This window comes from Lampetra fluviatilis, chromosome 27 (assembly GCF_964198595.1).
Source record: "Lampetra fluviatilis chromosome 27, kcLamFluv1.1, whole genome shotgun sequence".
Lineage (NCBI taxonomy): Eukaryota > Metazoa > Chordata > Hyperoartia > Petromyzontiformes > Petromyzontidae > Lampetra > Lampetra fluviatilis.
Window position 1 is genome coordinate 1,956,980 of NC_136301.1, and position 24,474 is coordinate 1,981,453.

A 24,474-nucleotide genomic window follows, 5' to 3' on the forward strand; every position below is an offset into this window, starting at 1 on the left:
AACATAACTCTGATAATGTATGCACTGTCCTTGAATTTGATTGGTCCACACCCGAGACAGCTTTCCTTAGAGCCGTCATCTGGTCCAACCCATGTGAGACTAGGCTCTAAGGAAAGCTGTCTCGGGTGTGGATCAATCAACTTCAAGGACAGTGCATACATTATCAGAGTTATGTTTTTTGTTTGCATTATGACTGCAGGTATTGTGGTCTATGTAAACATGACTCCTTGTAAAAAAGGTGTCAGTTTTGTTGCCAGATAGAAGGGTAAAAAACCAATTATCATGCATTGTTATTCACGACTGCGCTCTGCTACCCAACGCCGACGCTGCAACGCCCTTTGACCCAAGTGAAGAATGGTCAAAATAATTCACGACGATCCACACGGCGTAGGGAGGGGACCCTCACCCGGCAATGCATCGACATCCAGGGCTGTCCTGCAGATGTCCGTGGAAGTAAATGGCAGTCGCTTAAGCAGATATTTATTGTGAGAGTTTTTAAATGTCCCATTTGTGCGGAGACCCGATGCACAATTAGAAAATTTAAAACCTCTCCAGTGCGCGACTGTGGTCATCCAGAACAGACCGTCGTTCAATGACGACGCAAATTCCCCGATCCACAAATACGAAAACGACTTCACTGCGACCCACTCCGTGACCACCTGAATGTGCAATTGTAGTTGTTGCTCTGCATCGACATCGGTCACAGGAAAGACGACGATTGTGAATTGAGGCCACTTGAATGAACAGATCTCCAGGAAAGCCGTTCTCATCAACGGATCTCAATAAAGCGAATGTATATCACTTTCAATCTCTTTAAAAATAAATCGATCTCGATTAACGTGAAATTAAATTCGCTCCACTTGAAGAAGACCGCTTGTGTTGCGATCGAAACGTCGTGGGTTTTTTGCTTTTAATTTTAGTTTTCTATCTACGTGACTTTACCGAAAGAACCAATACTATGAATTCCTGCAGTCACGAAAGTTTTAAGTTTAAATCTATGAACATAACTTTTTATGGCAGGATGGGTGGAGGAGTTCTGCTCACGGTGTAGATACGTGACAACTTAAAGGGATTTCAGAAGTAACTCTACGGTGTCCACTTCCGTGGTTGGGCCATTGCTATTCACGTAGGGGCATGCAGCAGCACCGCTCTGCAGAGGTCGCAAACGGGTTTTGATTCCTTACCCGTACCCGGCCGCACCAGGTTCGCAAACGGGTACCCGTACCCGGCCGTTCCCGTACCCGACCGGGTACGGGTATCGGGTACCTGATTGCGACCTCTGGGATGAAGCCATGTTGCAGGCGCGGGTGGGTTGATTCTAGGAACTTGAATTGTGAGAAGAGACAAGACGTTGGGAAATGAGTGACAAAAGGTTACTCACCAGTGACTCACGGTCTACCCGTACCCGGCCGCTCCAGGGTCGCAAACGGGTACCCGCACCCGCACCCGGCCGGGCACGGGTATCGGGTAGGGTACGGGTATCGGGTACCCGGTTGCGACCTCTGCCGCTCTGCCAGTCCCGCATGGGTAACGACGACGAGCTTCTGACGATGCAATTCCCGACGAGCACAATCGAGATATAACATTGGCAAAACGTGTATTTTGAAGACACATTAACAAACAAAAATGTCGTACGTTTTACTTTTCCAAGCCTCTCTTTATTCGTTAAAATTGTACACAATCACGGCTCGTCCACCAGGCGAAAGACGACTGGATGAGACGCCAACCCCCACCACCCCCACACACAATGCACTGCGTGCTTCGGTACACGTGACAGCACCGCGCGACCCACACACATTCTCTTTGCTCCATCCAACACAACCTTACAAAATACAAAACCAACGACGAGACTTGTAACGAACCTTCGGCTATAATCGTTTAAAAAATATAATGTATGTGATTTCATAATATACGCTACATCTAAACTACCGCGTTAAAAAAAATATTACGATAAGGGGAAAAAAAGAACGACGTTGTGAACACTGATTTTTACTGGTTGGGTTTCCTTAAAAATCGATTACGTTAATTTCCCATTTGCTCTAAGTGGCGTTAGCGGTCAAATGTTTAAAAAGCGGCTACCCCCCCCCGCTCCCCCCAAACTATAACGAGCGTTGGGCAACACCTATGTGCGTGTCGACAGCCTATGGTGGAAATTCCACATTCGCATGGCAAGGGAGCACGCCAAAATGTATGGCGACCCTCCCCAACCCAACCCCCACCCCTCCGTAGACTTGCCCACACGTGGCAACACTAATTTTATCTTCACCCTGGATGGACGATAACGGGCCGACTTGTCATCGCCAAGTTGGGATTTTACATACCTCGTGACATTTTACCATCGCCCCTGCCGACTCGCTATTGCGAGGAATGGAATGTGAAATTGCTAAGATTTTTGGGAATAAATTGGCAAACGCGCGGAATATTGAGAATATTTCTACAGCAAACTCTATGGCACCGGAGGTGAAAATTAGCAAAATCGGATACAATGTTTACGTGCCGTGAATACGTTTGTCACGGTTCATAGAGATCCGTTTGTTAAAGCGACCACGATTCTTTACAGGGGATAATCAAGATGTCTGCTCTGGTTAGTTTTCATAATTCTTTGTAAAGTCTTCTCTCCTCTAAAGTGTGGGTTTTCTCCCTCGCACAAACACTTGACAAGCGACTAAGCGTCCCAAACGCAAAGCCCTTTCCTGAAAAAAAATTAAGCCCGAGACTCAGGCTTTGCTGGATAAGTAAAATGATTGCAATTGATTCTGAGCAGAAGTCACTTGAATTACCAGATTGCTATAGAGTGAATGGACTTAAATATCTCAATGGCAGTGAATGGGCCCTTGAATTAAGAGATCTCTATGCGAGTTAAGGCTATAAGGAGATCAATCACACAGTCGGCAAAGGACCGGTGCGCCAAACGTAACAACTGGCGACAGCATTTGAAAAAACTGATTTTTACTGCCATGTACAATTTCGTTCGCACCCTAAGTAGCCAACCGTGCTGATCAACGTATTTGTTTGATCCACGTTATCACGGGAGCAACGCCAACCTTCGAATGTCAACCGCCGACTCAAGTGAGCGCAATTCACTGGAGTTTGCACATCAAGACGCGGCAACGTGTCCAGCGGGTGACAGTCGTCTCCTCCGAACTAAGCTCTCAAAACAGAGTAGACCCCCGGCCGTAGATGCGACGGTGACATTTCTAACAAAGTCGAACCATCGAATGCCAAGAAAGCCATCTTTGGCATTGCACGTGGAAGGACTGCGGCCGATGCAAATCCAGCAGAAGCTCTGTTGTGGTTTTATTAAAAATTCACCGCATCAAACCAGTTCCCATCCATTGAAAGGCTGTAAACACAGCTCATAATAATAACGGTTATGTTGGAAATTGGCACAACAAAGTTCCCTGCAATCGACATCATATAAAGGTTGCAGAGGATTTAGTGTTTCAATATTCACGTAACATCGGTCAGCTAAGAATGTAGTGTTTTTATGTTCGTAATGTAATGAATATAGTGTTATTAAGGGACCCCAATATTTTAGCGTAACGTAGGGTCATCAAAGGCACCACCCCCACTGCAGAAACTTGATTTTCGAGCTTCTTAAAAATTCCGAGGAGCGTTTCAGTAATAATACGTTTACGAGCAACACCGTGACAAACAAAAAGGAATAAAATTCGAAGAAAGTTAAAAACGACAACGGTGTATAAAGGTACGGCGACGTCTCGGGAATTAAAAACCTTTTCTTGTTCTTCCGACGACAGCAAAAACAACAAAAAAATTAAAACGCGAGCGATTAATAACGATACCTCCCCCATTAAAAGTCGCACCGTCCGGACCGCTCGCTATCTACGGGAGGCGTTGGCTGCGGAAAGGATTAAAACAAAATACGAAAACAACGTCGAGTGGAGCCGTGTGTGTGCGCGAGCACAAGTCAGACGTTTCGGCCAAGCCACAGAAAAGATCCCCCCCCCTCCCCCCCGAGAAACGTATTTTGTCAGGGTAAACTAAAACCGTCATTTCCCCCAATGGAAAATATTGCATTCGTATTTGTTGCAAAATTCAGTTTTACTTAAAGTGTTATATTATTTAAAATTTGCGTTCCATTTAAAATCGATGCGGTTTAAAACGTGATTATGACTATGATAAAAAAATAAAGTAGAAGTACGTCGTAAAAAAAAACGGAAGTTGGCGATGTGGCTACAAGGCAATGGAGCCCATCGCTCTCCTCCACAGCCACAGCATCTCCTCCGATCTTAATGAGTGCTCAATGACGCTCATCTCCGTTAGTCAGCTACAAGGCAGAGGAGGAAATTCCACATTCCCATAGCAGGGGGAAACAAGGGCCATCCCCATAGGTATTCTCAGAGCTTCATTTCAGCCAGGCCTGTACGGGTGAATGGCCCAGAAAACATTTCTACAGCTGGCAAACCACATCCAGTAGACCTCTTGCGAGGGCTGTGGCTTATAGGCAAATGCCATACGAGACAAAACGAAGCGTGTGTGCGAACCTCAAATAGTTATCTACGCGTCCAGGTGTTCTGACATTGCGCCAGTCACCACATTTTTTCTTGACTTCCAAATTTAAGCCAGGTGCTCCCCACCCCCACCCTTATCTCTAGGCCTACTTCAGTAAAGCAGTGACCCCGCACATATTCAGCGAGAAACCAAGCACAGGATGGTCTCACTGTTGATTTCATTCAAAGGGGTCTACTTATATCATTGACCTAAGGAGGGATATAATAATGACGGAGACTCGGATTTGAACTTATTGGCCTGGCTAGTAATCGATAAACCTGGCGATGCAACGCAAAGAACTCGCCTCCGAATCCACCACGGAAGCATCAGCTGACCTGTCTCGGCAACATCCGTCATCACAATGAGAGAAAACGAAAAGTACAAAAGTGTTGAGGAAGCGAGGCACGGTTGGCTTGAGGTGACGGCGAGTAGCATGTGGTAGCAGTGTAAAAAGGTCTACTTTTTTGTTAAAAACTTCGATTTAAAAAACAGAACTTTGAAGTTGATCATTGCTTGGCAGATACGTGCACGTAAAAAAATGGTATAAAACGGAGAGCGCATTGAAACACCAAACGTGAAAAGCGAACGAAAAATGATCGGGATGAGAGGTGAAACGGCAGTTGGAGCTTGGGTAAAGGGGTCAGGGGTCAGGGCCCATGCTCGGGTTTAATTGGCTAGTTGTGGTCAGAGGTCGGCGAGGGTTTAATTGGCTTGTGGTTAGGGTTAGTGTCAAGGTATGATTGGTTAGCAAGGTTAGGGTAGGGATAGAACCATAGTATGATTGGCGAGTGTGGTTCAGACAGGGGAAGTGCTTGAGTAATTGATTAGGGTTAGGAGGGTAATGTATGATTGGCCAGCATGGTTAAACTTAAGGATGGAGTTAATGCTGGAAGACGGCTTGGTGATGCATTATCGTAAGGCTTAGAGCTTGTTTCCAATGAGCCAGTCCCAACTTTTTGTCCCCTACTCTCCAATATCAAGCCATGTCCCTTCCAATTTTCATCGCTTTTCAGTTCTGGCGTTATCCAGGCCATGCGCGAACACCGTTGGGAGATGCGGTTGCGAAAGCAGCCATGGCCAACAACGCAGCCATTTGTTCTGCTGCGATGACTATTAAAAAGTTAACATTTGTTCTAAGCAGAGGGTTAACGAATTCCTCGGTTTCGGCAGAGTGCTCATTTTTCACGTGGCTCCATTTGTTCTCGCTAAAACCTACAAACGCAATCGACACTTGAGGTTCTGTTTGTCGTGTATTGCTTGTTCTAATTTATCTGAAATGCTTTGCAGTTTAGCGTTTTTTTTCTTCCTTCTTTGCTATTTACATTTTTTCCGAGACGGGCGAGGCAGACTGGCGTTTAACGCGACTGTGATCATGACGATGACGACGGTGGTGATGGCAATGACGGTGGTGACGACAACAGTGGTGGCGGTGAAGATGATAATGGTTGTGACTGTGACGGTAGTGGTCACATGATGCACAGACACTCATCACAGTGCACGTTTAAAAAAAGAGGAATGCACACATGACAAACCTCCATCATTCAACACAACCGTTGCTACGTATTTTGAATACACACACACAAAAGGCACAAGGATCGCCTGTTTCAGACCTGGAAGCTTCAGAGGCAAGTGCTCTTAGCGAGCACCTATTAAGCCCGGGGAAGGCACAAGCATGGGTGGCATCGTAAGCATCACTCATGCCCAGCCATCTTAAGGCTGAGCAGACCTAGGAGAAACCCCAAAACGGGATCAGAAACTTGGTGATGGCGATACCGCTGGTGTTCTTGTGTAATAAGGCCAGAATTTGAAGGCACACACTCACATCCTACAGCCACTAAAGATCCCCTGCATACCTCACAAACTGCTGGGGCAAGTGCTGTTTGCGAGCACCCATAAAGGCCGACACAGTGCACTTAAGGGTGATTGCGGTCAGTACCACATTCGGCCACCGTTGCTTCTCCAGTGCCGAATTTCACGCACTGCACAACAGATATTCAATCAAATCTGACCAGACCGAAGTGAGGACTACAGACTGGTTCAGATATTATTTGTAACTGATAATAGCCATGGCAGGGAATTTATCCCAAGTTTACCGGGTTCTGAGCGGAGTGTGATAACCACCGTCACCACTCACTCCTGTTACATGCCCTAACTTGCATCTTATCACCATCGTTTCACACACTCATCCAATCACCACCACAAACACTCGCTCACATCCTATGACAACAACCGCCGTTCGCCATTAAGTAGCGGTGACGTCACCACGGCGCTTGTGCCAGGCTATGTGCACCTTAAGACCACGTGAAGTGTCAAACGCCTTCTGGCAGGTCACGGGACCCAAGTGCCATGGGTGACGACCACTGTCAAACACACACACACTCACTCACGTCTAATAACCACCACAAACACTCACTCACATCCTATGACCACCGTCAAACACAAACTCAAGACCCTATTACCATCATGCAGTCTGTCTCTAAGGATGATGGACCTATCTTACATCTGGATTCGGAATCCTTCAGCATCTTATACGGTTATGTATATGTCTGGCAGATGCACCAGCAGTACCCCCTACTATGCCAACTTGCTGCATTTTATCTTCCCGGCGCGCCGCTCAATGTTGTGAGCATCACACCTCTGCCCTCAGTTGTTGTTGGAGGGCGACTGCCTCCAACTGCCCAGTAGCGTCCTTCACAATCCTCCTCCATGGAGGCCGATCTTGACACCGCTGGTACCAGTCTTCGGCAAGTCCACTCAGCTCCACATCCTCCCGTACCACATCACTCCATCTCTTCTCCAGCACGTCATGCTCGTTTAGCCCCGTCTATCCAGCCAAACAGAAGCTGCTTGGGCATTCGGTAGCTGGGCTTGCGGGCTACATGACCCAGCCAACACAGTCTCGCCTGCCGGAGCTCAAACACACACATCCTATCACCACCACTCCCACCACCATGCTTCACTCACATCCTACCATCACCATCACATGGATACACACAACCGTGCTCACACTCGTGCCTTCACACCTTCACACACATTCCTCTCCTCTCTTTCTCCTCTCTCTCGCTCTCTCTGCCATCCTCCTTCGGTCTCACAGCCATGTGAGAAAGTTCTCCTTGTCCAGCCTGGCTGGGCCCAGCACAGACTCGACGTCGCTGAGGAGGTCGGCAGAGATGGGCTCCTGTAGGCTGGGGACCAGGTCATCCGTGTCCATGCTGACGTCGCCACCATCCTCCTCGCCCCCGGAGAATCCGGCACCGACGCCGGACCCAGCCGTCACCGGTGCCACTCCTGCTCCTGCTCCGAGCGTGTCCATCATGCCGTAATCGACGTGGGTGGCCGGCAGCGTATCCAGAAACTCAAAGAACGGCTGCTGTTGCTGCTGCTGTTGGGGCTGGTGCGGCTGCTGGTGTTGGTGAGCGCGCAACGGAGACTGTGGAAATGGAGATGGTTTCTGCGCCGCTGCCTTCATGCCGGTGCTGCTGCCGCCGCTGTGACCGGCGGCGAAGGGGACAGCACCGTGTGCTGCGTGGGGCAAGCTGTCGCAAGCTGCCGGCACACGAGAGGAGACGGGCGTTAGGGTCGCGGTTGTGTGTGGGTGCGAGATCTTTCTTTGGTTCTAGATTTGAAGCTTTCGTGACTGCAAGGATTCTTTACCGAAAAAACCTAAGAATATATTTCTTTGGTGCCGTGTAAACGAGATGATGACTACTACGCCTGGTATGCACGAGGTCGTGGGTTCGATTCTGACCCTGACACCTGTATATTTGAAGTTTGGATGTTCTCCCCGTGGTCGTGTGTATTTTTCTCCGGGTCCTCCAATTTTTCTCCCCCTCACATTTCGAAACAGGCCCCGAGAGTATTTGGCTGGTATCAATTTGCACAGGATAAGCCACTTTGTTGAGCTATCATTTGTGGCCAGGTCACTTCCTAAAAAGAGCCGCATATTTCGATTTAAAGCTTTCGTGACTGCAGGGATTCATCTTCTTGGTTCTTTCAGTAAAGTCACGTAGAATGGAAATAATAAAAATAAAACATAATTAAATAATTCTCACGACGTTTCGGCCACAACGCAAGCAGCCGTCCTCAGGTGAAGAATAGGTCTGTCTCTGTCTTCTCGACAGACCTAGTCTTCACCTGAGGACGGCTGCTTGCGTTGTGGCCGAAACGTCGTGAGAATTATTTAATTATGTTTTCTTTTTATTATTTTATTATTCCCATTCTACGTGACTTTACTGAAAGAACCAAGAAGAAGAGCCGTATAGCTCAATGGGCCTTACCTGGTCAAATAAAAAATAGTTTAGTTTTTAGTTTGGAAACGGGGCAAACATTGATCATCTCCGAGCTCTACACGGGCTGACAGGGTTGCGTGTAAACCCGGCGAATGGGGCATCACTTTCACCAGATTTCTCAAAATGTTCTCTGATGTAATCCAGATTCTCCGCTGTTGGGGTCCAAATTTGTCATGTTTTTGGTCTTCCTATTTTCAAGTTAAGTTGACAAGTAATGTTATTTAAAACAAGATGATCTGTGAAAACAACATAATCAGTCTTCTCTATGACATGCTTAAGAGATGCTTGAAGTTGAACTCAACAATTACCAAATATTTGTAGCACCATATCTCTCCCAAGTCATGGACTTTTTTTCAATAACCCGCGCGCAGCCACGAGTTAGTAACATGGTTACTAAGTGGTTAACAATGGCCATGTTGGAACAGTGGCTAGTGACATCCTAACACATACACAAAACGCTGTACACACATCCACACACGTGCCCATATACTATATAAACACACACAAACACACGCTCCTTCCAAACGCTGTGTACACACAAAAGAACCATGCCCCCCCCCCCACACAAACCGTACAAGCACACACCCCCACATACTGCAAATAAACATTCACACAAAAACATTTAAAAACACACACTCGCATACAACACAACACCCACCAATCGCCACTAAGTGGCGGTGACGTCACCACAGTGCCTGTGCCAGGCCAGGTGCACAAAAACACGTTAAAAATACACACACTCGCACACCCACACATTCGCACGCACGCAGCCCCGTAAATTAGCATAACTACACAAGCAGACACGCACAAGCGCTCACACACTTACACGTGCACTTCATATTCACACACACATGCATACTCACCCTCCCACAGATGCTCACACACTCACACAAATGCACCCACAACAAAGATAAAGATCCCCTGTATAGCCATAACAGGCTGTTGGGGCAAGTGCTGTTAGGGAGCACCAATGAAGGCCATCATGGCACACAAGGGGGTGGGGGTGGGTGGCTAGCAACACGCCAGACTGCCTTTGCCTCCCCAGTGTGGATGTTTACACGAGGTACTCATTTGAGACCAAGTCGACCTAAAGGAGGCCTTGGACCGGTTCAGATAATCGCCATTAGTGTTGGCCGTGAGCGGGAATCGAACTGAGTTCGTAGCGTAGCACGCTAACCACTGTGCCACCGTACACACATGCAGAGACAAAGATCCCCCATGTAGCCTTAACAGAATGTTGGGGCAAGTGCTGTTAGCGAGCACTTAGAAAAGCCAGCATGACACATCATGAGGTGGGTGGGCGGGCAACACCACACCAGACCACCTTTGCCTCCCCAGTGGCGATGTTTACACACCGCACCAGGTACTCATTTGAAGCCAAGTTGACCTCGGGGATGCCCAGGACCATTTCAGATAATCGTTACTGGTGTTGGCTGTGAGTCGGAATCGAACTTGGGTGGCCGGGGTTCGTAGCGCAGCGTACTAACCACTCCACTACCGCTCCCCACTCATACACACAAAGATAAAAGATCCCCCGTATAGCCTTAACAGACTGTAGGGGCAAGTGCTGTTAGCGAGCACCTATGAAGGCCGGAACGGTACACGAGGGGGTGGGTGGCCAGCACTACGCCCGACCGCCTTTGTCTCCCTAGTGGCGATGTTTACACACCGCACCAGGTACTTATTTGAGGCTGAGTCTACCTAGGGGAGGTCCGGGACCGGTTCAGATAATCGTCACTGGTGTTTGCCGTGAGCGGGAAACGAACCCGGGTCGCCAGGTCCGTAGTACAGCGCGCTAACCACTACACTACCGCTCCCCACACTCATACACCCACACACACACTCATACACACACAACAACAACAACCGCCATTCGCCACTAAGTGGCGGTGACGTCACCACGACGCTTGTGCCAGGCCATGTGCACCCTGAGGCCACGTGAAGTGTCGAACGCCCGCTGGCAGGAGGTCACGGGGCAGACCCAGGTGCCACGGGTCGACTGACCGAGATGACCGAGATGACTGGCTGATGCACCACCTGTGCCCCCTACTGTGCCAACTTGCTGTGCTTTAGCCACCCGGCGCTCCGCTCGTTGTTGTGAGCGTCGCTCCTCCGCCCTCCGTTGTTGTTGGAGGGCGACTGCCTCCAACTGCCCAGTAGCGTCCTTCACGAGCCTCCTCCACTGAGGCCGATCTTGACACCGCTGGTACCAGTCATCGGCAAGTCCACTCAGCTCCACGTCCTCCTGTACCACATCACTCCATCTCTTCTCTAGCCCGTGCCGCGCCCGTTTAGCCCCCTCGATCCGGCCGAACAAAAGCTGTTTAGGCATGCGGTGGCTGGGCATGCGGGCTACATGACCCAGCCAACGCAGCCTTGCCTGCCGGAGGAGCTCACTGATGGGACTTTGCCCAGATCTTTCAAGGACTTGTGAGCTCCTCACACAATCCAGCCTGGTTAAACCCAGGATGGATCGTAGGCAGGCCAGCCTAAATGTTTCCAACCGGCGAAGATGCTCCACTAGGGGGGTCCACGTTTCGCAAGCGTAGAGAAGGGAGGGAATGACCGTGGCCGAGAAGACCTGAAGCTTCGTGCAGAGCGACAGACCAGGTCGCTTCCACACAGCGTTACGCAACCGATGAAAAGATATTGCCGCTCGACTGATTCGGAGTGAGACCTCTGCTGATAAACTGGAGCCGGTCATGAGCACACTGCCCAGGTATGGGAAACTCTCTACTCTCTCCACAACTGCCCCATCACCGATTGGGAGTTGTGGGGGCGGAGTGCCCGATGGTACAAAATACCCAGGCAGGTGCTTAGTTTTGGTGGGGCTGATGGTAAGGCCCCACCTCTTATACACACACTCATACACACACACACACACACTCATACACACACACACACACTCATACACCCACACACACACTCATACACACACACACACGCACACACACACTCATACACACACGCACACACACACTCATACACCCACACACACACTCATACACCCACACACACACTCAAACACCCACACACACACTCATACACACACACATACACACACGCATGCGTGCGCATTCTCACTACCATCGATGTCGTCGGTGGCGCCATTGCCGTGCATCTCCTCCGGCGTGCGCGAGAGGCTGTAGTTGCCCACGCTGAGGCCGCTGTCCGTGCTCGCCTCCCTGGAGTGGAACGCCCCGCTGTAACGTATGCGCTCATTAGACAATGCGGAAGGAACATCACACGAATGTTGCACTTCTCTGCGAAGGGCATTTGCCCTCGGAAGGACGTGTTTAGCGAGAATTCCGTGACCTCCCGAGAGGAATTACCTGGTAAGGCCCAACTGAGTACTATAGGTCTTTTTCAGAAGCAACCTTGTCACCAATGAAAGCTCAACAAAGTGACTTATCATGTGGAAATTTATAGCAGCCAATTATTCATAACACATGTTTCTAAATGTTGAGGGACAAACCAGAGGACCTGGAAAAAAATCCACGCAAGGATCCCAGCAGAACATGCAAACTTTAAATATACAAGCGTCAGGGTCGGGATCGAACCCACGACCTCCTGTATACCAGGCAGACGTCGAAAACGGGTTTTGATTCCTTACCCGTACCCGGCCGCACCAGGGTCGCAAACGGGTACCCGTACCCGGCCGGGTACGGGTAGCCGGGTATCGGGTAGGGTACAGGTATCGGGTACCCAGTTGCGACCTCTGATACCAGGTGAGGTAGTTAACATCTCCTAGCCACCGTGGCGCCCAGACTGCCAAGTGAATGGCTCGGGCTGACAAGCGGCTCACAAACCTGTTTAGGAATGGGTCTGAGCCAGACGTGTTGATGGCCCTCATGTCCTGGACTGCGCCGTTCCCCGGCGAAGGGGTGTGCACTCCGTTGAGCATCTCCACATCCATGGGCATCTGCCCCCGCATGGCGAGCTCCTGCAGAAACAAACACAAGAGGCACGGGGATCAATCCATCTGTTGTTGTAACGTTCTTACCCGCCTCTAATGGATATCTGTGAACAAGAACTTTATAGCTCATCGGATTTCCTTCAGTCTAAATAAATATTCTGATTCTGAAAATAAACATTGCGAGTCCGATTCTGAATTGGTAGTTTATTAATCGCCAATGTTTTATCACAGCGGCGGAGGACATCTGATTAGTCGCCCACAGCAGAGCACACGATGATCCGTCAGTGAAACGTGTTTAATTTGAGAATTAAGAGTTTAATAATAGTGAGAAATTCTGCATCTCGCGACATGCAAACGATAACACAAATCGGGATAAAAGGTATTTACAGAAGCATATGAGAGCCTATTTACTTACACCGAGTCTCTTTTTCAATGGCATTCTGGGTCACCACACGTGCAACCGAAACCCAGATTCGAACCCAGGCACTCAAAGGTGCCGGGGTTCAATGCTCTGTCCTCGTAAGCCACCCGCTGGCGACCACCATGACTCTCAACTGCTTTTACATGAAGTATTAATGAAGGTAATGAAAAGGGGCCTCATCAATTGCACCTTCGATGAGCACGGTTGGCTACACACAGTGCGAAAGAAGTTCAATATTTATACAATCAATGTTTTCCAGCAGCATTTACTACAGCAGCAAACTCTTTATGAGTTTCAACTTCTCTGGTTCTCATCAGGTGTGGCTTGTTAAACAAATACTGCCGAGATTTCTGATGATAAAGGAAGACTGCTCCATGAATACTGTCCCATTGATATATGTGGACAATAACATAATAAATACATATTCTTGGTTCTTTCGGTAAAGTCACGTAGAAGGGAAATAATAAAGTAAAAAAAATAAAACAATAAAAATTCTCACGACGTTTCGATTTCTATTATTTTATTATTTCCCTTCTACGTGACTTTACCGAAAGAACCAAGACTATGAATCCCTGCAGTCACGAAAGCTTTAAATCGAAAAATAATAAATACATGTTTGTGCCTGGCCACCTTTGTCTCCCCAAGGAAGTGCCTGATCCGGTTCAGATATTCGCCACTGATGCTGGCGGTGAGTGGAAATCGAACTCTGGCATCTGGTTTTGTAGTAACCACTGCGCCACTGTTCCCCACACTCGAGCACTCCCGCACACGCAATCACTCACGCACCCCCCCCCCCCCATACACACATGCGTGTGCACGCACACCCACAGAGACATACTTGCCGATATACACACACACACAAACGCTACGATACACATGTGCATGCACTGCCGTGCACCCCCACACTGGTATAGCTCGTAAATCAGGGCAGGGGGAATAACAGGTTTGTGTGGTTTTCCTCCCCTGTTTCTGGGACTCCCATTTCACCTTCGGGATAAAACTGGCAACGTCAGAGCAGGCACACCCACGCTTTACCAGCTCCGGAAAAACGGAGGTATCTGCAGACAAGTCCTAACAGCTCCATGTTTACACACACCCACACATACACGGAAATACATGCACACACATGCACAGGGACGCACCCATGCACACGCAATAGGACAAATAAGAGACGGGCACATACAGACAAACGCATGCACTTGCACAGGGACCCGTATCGACTGGCATACAAAGACAAACATCCCTCAGTATAGCCTCAACAGACTGCTGGGGCAAGTGCTGTGAGTGAGCACTTATCAAGGCTGTAACAGTACACGAGGGGGTGGGTCGCCAGCACCACGCCACCTTTGTCTCCCTAATGGCATTATTTTTACACATCGCACCAGGTACTCATTTTAGGCTGAGTCGACCTAGGGGAGGCTCGGGGCCTGTTTAGATAATCGCCACGGTTTATTGGTCGTGAGCGGGAATTGAACTCAGGTGGCCAGGTTCGTAGCACAGCGCGCTCACCGCTCCCCCATGCACCTGCACAGGGACTCACACGGATTGGCATACACCAACACCGAGCCACACCCAAACACAGATACCCCCCCCCCCATGCCTCATACATATGCATACACAAGACAAAGATCTCCGTATAGCCTTCACAAACTTGTGTGGCAAGTACTGTTCGCAAGCACATGTGAATTCCTGCACGGCACACGAGGGGGGAGGGTGGTCAGAACCACGCCCTGCCACCTTTGTCTCCTTGCACCAGGCACTCATTTAAGGTTGAGTCGACCGAGGGTAGACCCAGGACCGGTTCATATAATCGTCACTGGTGTTTGCTGTGAGCCGGTATTGAACTCGGGTCACCGGGTTCGGAGCCCGGCGCGTTAACCACTGCAATACCACTCCACACATCTACAAAGACAAACATCCCCCGGATAGCCTTAACAGATTGTTGGGGCGAATGCTGTTACCGAGCACCTATGAAGGCATACACACACTCACACACATGAAGACATAGACATATCCCTCGAAGTCTTATAGACCATTGAAGTAAATTCTGTTTGAGAGCTTTGATGGAGGTGGCGTGTGGTCAGCACAACACCCAATGACCTCCATCTCTCCCGAGCACTGATGTTAACACACGGCCCAAGGTACTACTTTAAAGTGAGTTTGTCGAACTAGGGAAATTCAGATACGTGTCATTGATGTTAACCATGGCCGGGAATCGAACTCATACCGCTGGGTTCCCCGAGCAATGTGTGATCCACTGCTCCCCAGGCGCATGCCCACACACACAATTACACATGCAGGTGCTCACACACAAATGCATATGCATAAACATACACCCACAAACACAATAATAGACCCACACAAAATAAAGCTCCCCCGTGTAGCCTTACAGCCTGGGCAAGTGCAGCCACAGGGCAGTGCCGATGCTTACACACTGCAGCAGTTACTCATTTTAAGCCCAAGTTGACTTTAGGCAGCCCAGAACCAACTCTATCACTCATCACCGCTTTTAACTGTGCAGGGAAATTACACTTCCTATGATCAGAGTGCAGTGCACTATCCACAGCGTCACCCCATCCCACAAACACACATCCACACATGAATGTCCTTCCAGCGAAAACGGGTATCAGCCACTGGCAAATTTAACTTGGTTTTCAGGTACAGAGTTAACTTTGATACAGTCCAGTAACCAATGACTGCATGCATATCCCACAAAAATTTTATTTTGGTTGTTCACTTAATTTGGTCCCATTTCAGCTCTGAGAATTAACAATTATGTTTTGACTTATAAGCAAACATGCTTGGCAGGACATGAAAAGGTGTGTTTCTATTGTGGATAAAGTGACGTCAGAAGCAGCTTTGTGGTGTCACCTGCATTGTTGTCTTAGATGATGATGGCAATGTGATCTATAACCCTAGGTCGTGTTGGGTGAGAGTAGCAATTTAAAGTCTACTGCCTCAACTACACAACTCCCCCACACATTTAACTTCTCCTCTCTACTCTTACAAAGTGGTTGATTATTTCGCATTTTCTTGGGACAACCAGCTGGATTTGAGCTGCCCTGAGCCAACTAATTTCTCCCCAAATGAGAGTTCAACGGGAACGTGTTGGGGAAAAAAAAAATGCCATGTCCACAATTTTCCCGAGTTCTTTTGAAAATCATGGAAGTTGGGCAAAGACTTCCCAGAAATACTTGCAAGTTGCAACTATTGTGTTACATCAAACTGCCTATGCTTACCCAACAGGAAAAGGAGTACAAGCATTAGGCTGTGTAGTGCGGTAACGTGTGTGGGGGTACTCCGACCATTTGTAAGATGTCAAATACCCCGTAGGGGCAATGGTTCTCAACCTTTTTTGGCTACTGTACCCCTGGTTGAATTTTGTTTCAACCGATTACCCCCTTGCCTGGCCCAACATGGTTCTGAGAAATAAATGTATGATTAATGAACATCAACATTTTCATCACTTCTCCATTTTGTCAGGTATCCTAACTAGCTAATAACTGCAAGTGACTAAAAACATTTCAATGCACGCTCTGCATGCATGACGTAATTTGTTCACGCTCTCTGTTACTCTTCAAAACCACATTGTTTAGAATCAATGAGTCTAGAAAGGTCTATTATATCAATCTAGGTTACCATATGGATTTATATTTTATTGTAGTTATTTTATATTATTAGCCTTTTGCCCGTCCAAGGTCGGGTGTATTTCATTAAATCTGAAACTTGCAAGCGAAAGGCAGACCGTGACGTGATACTCATTGCATCAATTCATGTGCAATGTGTAAGGCCGCGGTGACACAGACTTATTTCATTTAAAGGTTATAATCCCTTGTTCATCACGACGTCCTTTTTACTTCGATGTCTCAACAGCGCTACGGAGATCACGTGACGTGAGGGTTCTGCCTTTGTAGTGAGGGTTGTAAGTTGACGCTGAGGAGGGGGGAGGAGGTGCCTCGCCCCCCCCCATGTGGAGTGACGCCAGCCACTAATCAATATTAATGGAGAGTGGCCATTTGGAAGACGTCACCCGCTCATGATTATTAATGAGGGGGGGGGGTCATGTGGAGGACGTCACCTGTTCATGAGTATTAATGAGGGGGGCTGGCCAACGTGGAGTGACGTCACACGCAGGACACACAGACATTTTTGGCTCATTAAATACAGTAATTGTCAGATTCAGACATGATTATTCAATTACTCATGTATGATATAATTTCACGAATAAATCACCTCAGGTACCCCCCTGGGACATTGCCACATACCCTAAGGGGCCCTTGTACCCCCGATTGAGAACCACTGCTCTCAAGGGGCTCTGGCACCCCCCCCCCCTCTAATGAAGGCCCTTCCATTAGCAGTGACTCGAACAAGCAATTGCAGGGCTGCAAATTAGCCTTTTTAATCGGTTACTTTAGTGGGATATCCCAGCTCTCCTCGAGCAAACGTGACGCACCTGTCTCATGTCGTGTCTCACCCTCATCTTCTCCTTAGGCAGGCGCAGCTTCTGTGCCGCACCCAGCCCTCCCGTCGCCTGATAGGTCGGAAGCCCGCGGCCAGAAGCCGCCTGATTGGCCGCCGGGGACATCGGGGCGTGGCCGTGTGTGGGGAAAGCTGGGGTGGGCGTCAGCCGCTGCTGAGGAGATTCTGTTTGGTGGGGAGGGGGAATACAGGAACATTAGTTCTGAAGACTCAGCAAGAAAATTATTTAACTCTCTATGTGCGTTTGTCCTGAGAAGTTTTAATGAGCGATATCCCGTTCTGAGCTGTAGCAGTGAGACGTCACACATTACGTGACGCCACGAGATAACCTTGAGCGCTGATTACATGGGGAGGTGAGGCACGTGCGTGACGGGGTTGACGCGGATGGTCCCCCATTCAACCCTGGCTTTTAGTGCCACGTTTTGGACGACACTTTCAACCTTAGTTGGAAAGCATTGAAAATGCCGTAGGCCTAGTCCGGGGTTGGATGGCAATGGCGGTGATGGTGGCAAAGGTGGTGGCATTTATAGTAATGATGGTGGTGATGGTGGCGGCGGTGATGGTGATGGTGGTGATGATGGCGGGCGGCCGCCATCACCGCTTACTGTAGGCTGGCTCCAAGCGAGGGTCGAGCCAGGAGGTTGTCTTGTTCTTGTGGTCGATGAAGTAAACCTCTCCATCCGGAGTCACAGCCTGCTCCCAGCCATCGGGCAGGGGTCCTGCCACACACACCAGCCACCACATCATCGCCATCAGCATAGCATTGCATAGGCAGCAAGCCCCACCTCATCACACGCATTGTCACACAGCCCATAGATGATCTTCTTGGTTCTTTCGGTAAAGTCACGTAGAATGGAAATAATAAAACAATAAAAATAAAACGTAATAAAATAATTATCACGACGTTTCGGCCACAACGCAAGCAGCCGTCCTCAGGTGAAGAACAGGTCTGTCAGAAAAACAGCGTCATTCAGATGCTGTCTTTCTGATTTTTATTGTTTTATTATTTCCATTCTACGTGACTTTACCGAAAGAACCAGGAAGATGAATCCCTGCAGTCACGAAAGCTTTAAATCGAAAGCCCATAGATGAGTTTACGCCTTTATCATCGAGCTGTTGACGTTTAGGATTAGCGGCGTGCACCACGACGCGACAACGTTGAGGCGACGGACTCGGAAATGGTTGCTCGATCTTAATCTCTGTCTTATTTCTCCTCAGCTCTCTCCCCATATCCCTCTTCTATCACTCCATCCACCCTCTTTCCACTTCTCTCTCTCCTCTCCATCTCTCTCTTAATTACTCTCTCTCCCCTTGTCTCTCTCCCCACGCATCTCCTCACCCCCGACCTCATGCTTCTCCCCCCTCCCCGCACTTCTCCCCCTCGCGTCTCTCTCCCTCCCCCGCGTCTCCCCCCCCCCGCGTCTCTGTCTACCCCTCCCCGTCTCTCTTCCACCGTCACGTGTCTCCCCGCCCCCTCGCCTCTATCTCCACCCTCCACGCTTTTCTCCCTGCCTCCGCCCCCCCGCGCCTCTTTAACCCCCCCAGCTCTCTTTCCCCCCCACCGCGTCTCTCCCCCCCCATCCCCCCCCCAGCGTCTTTCTCCCCCCCCCCCCCCGCGCCTCTCACCAAGTTGCTGTGGCCCCTGTGCGCTGGTGCGGCTCGCTGTGACGAGGCTCACTCCAGGGTTGGCGGTGCCGCTCTCCGCCGCCAGTATCCCGCGCGGGTCGTGCCACGTTGTCGTCTGATTGTTGTGGCTGAAACATTCACACATCGGCACCAAAGTCGTCACCATCTCCATCAACATTGTCATCATCATTGTCGTCATCAACATTGTCGTCATCAACATTGTCATCATTGTCGTCATCAACATTATCATCATCATTGTCGTCATCAACATTGTCATCATTATCGTCATCAACATTGTCAATGTCGTCAATATCGTCGTCACCACCATCATCAATATCAATCTCTCCTGATCTCTCTCACTTTCCCTCCCAATCTGTCCTGCATCCCCCTCTCTTCTCACCCCCCCCCCCATCCCTTTTCTTTTCATCTTTCCATATATCCCGCTCTACCTTACTCCATTCCCCGATCGCCCACTGCTCTTTCTCACCATTGCACACTTCTGCGGTTCTCTACATCCTTTCTCCCTGCCACTCTCCCAATCGCCATCCACCCACCTCTCACGACGCACTCTCTCCCATCTCTCTTCTGCTCCTACGCCCCCCCCACCCCTCTTTCCCCTTGACGAATAAATGCCGTCTTGATTGCTATGTACGCTACCTCCCAGCCTGTAGCCCGTTCTCCGACTACCTCTCTCCCTGTCCATCTCCCTCTCTCTCTCTCCCTGCACAATTCGCCCAACCCTCTCTTACTTGATGAAGTAGCGCTGCCCAGCGGCCGTGAACGCCACCTCCCAGCCGGGTGGGAAGGGGGCATCGCTCTGGTCCAACAGCTCGTATGATCCCTGCCGGCTGTGCTGCACCATCGCCGCCTGCGCGGCCACCACCACCTGCTGCTGCTGCTGCTGCGGGGACAGGGGGTGTGGGAAACCCGTCGCCTGCGCCTGCTGCTGCTGCTGGGCTTGCTGTTGCTGCTGGGCCTGCTGCTGCTGGGCCTGTTGCTGCTGCTGCTGCGCCTGCTGCTGTTGCTGGGTCGACATTGGCTCGAGGAGTGCCGGCGAGGAGTGCGAGCGCGAATGCTGCGCATGGACGGCACCTGTGGAGCAGGGGGGGGGGTTACATGCATTAAGGGGATGACCTCACAGCGCGAGTTTCACGCCGGCCCTAATACTGTGGATATATGATATATGCACACCTCATATAGGCACAGGGATGCTGCATAAGTAGCGTGCGATGGTTAGCACAATTGGACAGGTTTCCCGTTCGATCACCCAGAACAGTAGAAACAATAGGCAAGTGTCGTAAATTCCTCCGCCCAGCAGTATAAATGTGTATGCCACAGTGGATCGGCAGCTCATGTGGTCACCCCAACCTCTTCCAAGACGTCTGGCCAGCATAGAAAAGTAGGCCAAATATGTCGATAGGGGCTTTTTGTGGAGGCTCTTCTGCTAACAGTTGCGTGAACAATTAGTTGCAGGGCTGCACCTTCAACTTCATCCTTTAGGTATACAAAGCCCAGTTCGATTATAAGGAATACATGGAAATATTTGTGGGACACACCGGTGCAGTATAATATACCGATCCTCATATAACAGTCTAAAATCAAAAATTTTATCACAAAATCTGTTTATCAAGTCTTTAAATTGACCCAGTCGCCAGGTTTGACGAGATTCAAAGGTTTATTCAGTCTACTGAGACTTTCTAAAAACAGGTCAATATTGACCGTTGATTTGTGTCGTTGAATCGAGCAAGTCTCGGGCATGAGTCAAATCTGCCTTTGGAACACGGAACCAATCGTCATCAGGCTGGGTGCTATACGGCAACAGACTGAAGCTTTGCATTCAGCTGCTCATAACAATCATCTTCCGACTGCTTCAACATCACGAGAACCAATGTTGACGCACCCCGTGAGATTTTCTGACCAGGGTTGCGAATCTCGGGCAAAAGAAATACATTTTTTGCGATTTTTATTTTAATTTATACTGCGCACCGGTGTACCGCCAATACGTTCACATGCTTACATTACACTGGTATGGGGGGGAAGCCAAAGGGCCACTTCTGATACAAGGATATAAGCACATCTGGCCGAATATTAATTCACAGACCTTTGTCAATCCACGGGCAGGTGAAGGCCCTCCCCATGCAGTTTTGGTTGGAAGGGTTGTTTGGTCATACTTCATCACACTGGTCAGTGCATGTCAGTGAAGAGCAGAGGTGGCCCAGGATGGTTCAGCTATCACTCGCCACGGATGATAGCCATGACCGGTTGATTAGCATGGTTGGCTACGTACAGTGCAAAAGAAGTTCAGCATATATACATACATACATGGCCGGGAATCAAAATCAGGTCAACTGGTTCATGGCGCAGTGAGCCACGGACCGTGCCACCCCTCTACCAATAGCTCTATAGTGGAAGTCCTCTAGGATGCCCGGTGTCACATCATTAGTTTCTTCAACCGTCCATCACCCTTCTAGCCATGATGTGTCTTGCCCAAGCGCACTTACCTTTGTCAACAGACAATCTGATGTCTTAAATTTGCATGTTTTCTGATTACATGGTTCCTGTTTCTATCAATTACAAGCAATCCAACAAAGAAAGCCTTGGGATGATATGTTTGATAAGAAACAAAATTCAATCATTTTAGATTTTAAGTTTTCGTGACTGCAAGGATCCGTACTCTTTGGTTTTTTCGGTAAAGTCACGTAGGTGAAAATAAAATGAAAACAACTAAATTAAATCACAACGTTTCGGGCGCAACACAAGCGTCCGTCATCAGGTGGGGGCAACCAACAGCGCCCAAAACGTCGTGATTTAATTTAGTTGTTTTCATTTTTATTTTATTTTCACCTACGTGACTTTACCGAAAAAACCAAAGAGTAAAATTCAATCATGCCTATGGTCTGTATGTTCTGGGAAAAATGTTTCTAAAGGAGTGGCTGTATGTAGGAAGAGAGAGAGCAACTTGAAGATAAGGAATTCCACCATGAGATAAATATTTTTTTAAAAATCTGCGATTTTGTTTCTCAAGTGAGCATCGAAGCGGTGTGCATCTCCTTTCTACGGCCTTGAGCCCGTGGTAAACATTCCACATTCCTATGGCAGGGATAAGTCTGGGAGAGGACAAATACTGTTGCCTTCCTTACATGGCAGTACTCAATTTATCCACCCTGGACAAATGATGGGCTGAATCAACTCCCAACCAGGATTGGATTCGCAACATTTTAATTGTGCTTCGCTCACTCTACCGTGGAACCAATTAATACAATAAGCATAATATTGAACGTCACATATCGATCGCATATCCACCCTGACCAATTAACGACCCACTACCACTGCAGAATGCAGTGCACGGTGTAACTGTCATTTGCGATAAATGTCCACATATCTGACCTATTTACATATCCGCCTATACGTCAGTTCTCAGCGAGTCGGATATGCGAGTAGGTACTGTGATAACTAGCACGGAGAAATGCACGTTCGAAATGACACCGAGAGACAATAGATTAACGCATGCATTGGAGAACATGCGCAAGTTAGAAACATCATTTCACCTTTAAGAAAAGTAAACTGTGGGCAGGGCATGTGGCGAAGTGATGATGGGACAACAGTCGATGCTACCAGAATCTCAGCCAAAGGAACACGTCTGAATGCATGCTCAATGTGGAGATGCAGCGATGAGTGCAGCTCGTCTGTTGGGAGCTAGGTAGATGATTGCATGGCGAAACCATTAGAGATGGCTGCGGCTTGGGGAAGCTCTCATCCAGCAGTAGATAAATCAGGGCTGCTGCTGCTGTTTATTGAGTAGAAGAACTGTAAAGATGCTGCCATAAAAGTGCCTGACAGGTGACCCTCCATAAATCATTAACGAACGGCTGCAGAGGTTCTCAATTGACACGATCAGGAAATGAAAATACTGTATGCGGTTTCAGAAGCGGCTGCAAGTTGACAACTCGGAGGTTGTAAAAAGGAGTTACGAAAAAAACCCACCCAGCTACTACAGAACGAGTTGTGCAGAACCCCCCCCCCTTCATTTCCGGCCTCCGTCACTGCTTGGGGTTAACATCAAGGACAGATTTCTGGCTCTTAAGACTCCAAGGACAAGTTGGTAGGTTTAGAAGCTGGGAGGAGACCATTTACGTCTATCCTAGTTGCTGTACTTTCCTCTACCACCCCACCACGTGCCCCGAAGTCTGATATGGCTTGCAAATCCCTCCTTTGGCTGGAATTGTTGTTAAGACTCGATAATCGGCCATGTCCGAGGCATGCCCAAGCCCACTAACTTTTATTTACGGTTAATGGTTGTATTTTGTTACTTCACACACTCCCAGTGTTAGTTGTTCTATCCTTGTAAATGTGTTTTTTTAAATGTCTATTGGGTTTTCTTGAAGGTCTTTGTTTCTGAGAGCTGGGATCACTCTGCATTAGTTTCCAGTGAATCGAATGCCTTTACATAGCCTGCACAATCCAAGCAAAACGGTCAATGTAGATGCTAGTCAACCACGAGAGAAAGCTGGTTTCAGAAGAGGTTTTCTACGATTGACCACATAATACTACCAATACGATTACAGAAGACAAATTGAGTATCCGATACCACAAGGACTGGCTTTTGCAGACTGAAAAGGAATCCGTAATACTGCAGTACGCTTCACAGTGCAATGTCTTTACGAATGTTAAGTTTAAAATTCGATGTATTGTTACGTTTACTCTTGCAAAAAGTAGAGGTAATGCATTGCAACAATAACATTTATAAATCATTGTAATAAATCAACCGCTTGCACCTCTTCCAAAACTACATTTTAATTATGTAGTTAAATATTTAATCGCAGACCTTTTTTAGAGTGTAACAATACACCAATAAATATTGATTATCTAACCCTCATGATAATTATGTGAACACAGATTAATCCATGCAGGATGTAATTGGTTCACGTGACTGCCGCAGCCACCAGTGGCCGCTACACTCACAACGTTGAACGAAGTTTCTTGAATAAAATTGTCGAATCAAACCATGTGCCTGAAAAGCAACACACAATCAAATCGCTTGCCAGAGGTTAATCATTACATGCCAACCTTGCTCTAGATCTGCTTGCTATTCTGCATGTGTACATATATATTTATTGTAAGTTCTCTCTCGTGCGTGTTGTATTCCAGTGTGAGCCCTACAGTCTTCCTCATAACCGTGTCCCCTTTGGCCACAATAGCCTCTCAACCTGCCTTAAAGGGCATGCATTAAG

At 48.5% G+C, this 24,474-nt stretch overlaps 1 protein-coding gene across 2 annotated transcripts in view; it reads right to left on the minus strand.

Moving 5' to 3' along the window:
- Nucleotides 1-1,653: 1,653 nt before the first annotated feature.
- The window catches only part of LOC144942265 (transcriptional coactivator YAP1-like), a 28,387-nt gene continuing 5,566 nt past the window's right edge, over nucleotides 1,654-24,474 (minus strand). Inside the window, exons 2-8 of one of the 2 annotated variants that reach the window (XM_078869014.1) lie at nucleotides 19,993-20,335; nucleotides 19,244-19,371; nucleotides 18,223-18,336; nucleotides 17,613-17,782; nucleotides 12,611-12,744; nucleotides 11,889-12,004; nucleotides 1,654-8,058 (exon numbers count right to left, since the gene is read on the minus strand). In XM_078869014.1, coding sequence (XP_078725140.1) covers nucleotides 7,601-8,058; nucleotides 11,889-12,004; nucleotides 12,611-12,744; nucleotides 17,613-17,782; nucleotides 18,223-18,336; nucleotides 19,244-19,371; nucleotides 19,993-20,335 — 1,463 coding nt within the window. In that variant the 3' untranslated portion in view covers nucleotides 1,654-7,600. Of the gene's footprint in view, nucleotides 8,059-11,888; nucleotides 12,005-12,610; nucleotides 12,745-17,591; nucleotides 17,783-18,222; nucleotides 18,337-19,243; nucleotides 19,372-19,992; nucleotides 20,336-24,474 lie in introns of both variants that reach the window. The other variant, XM_078869013.1, reaches the window with a different exon arrangement.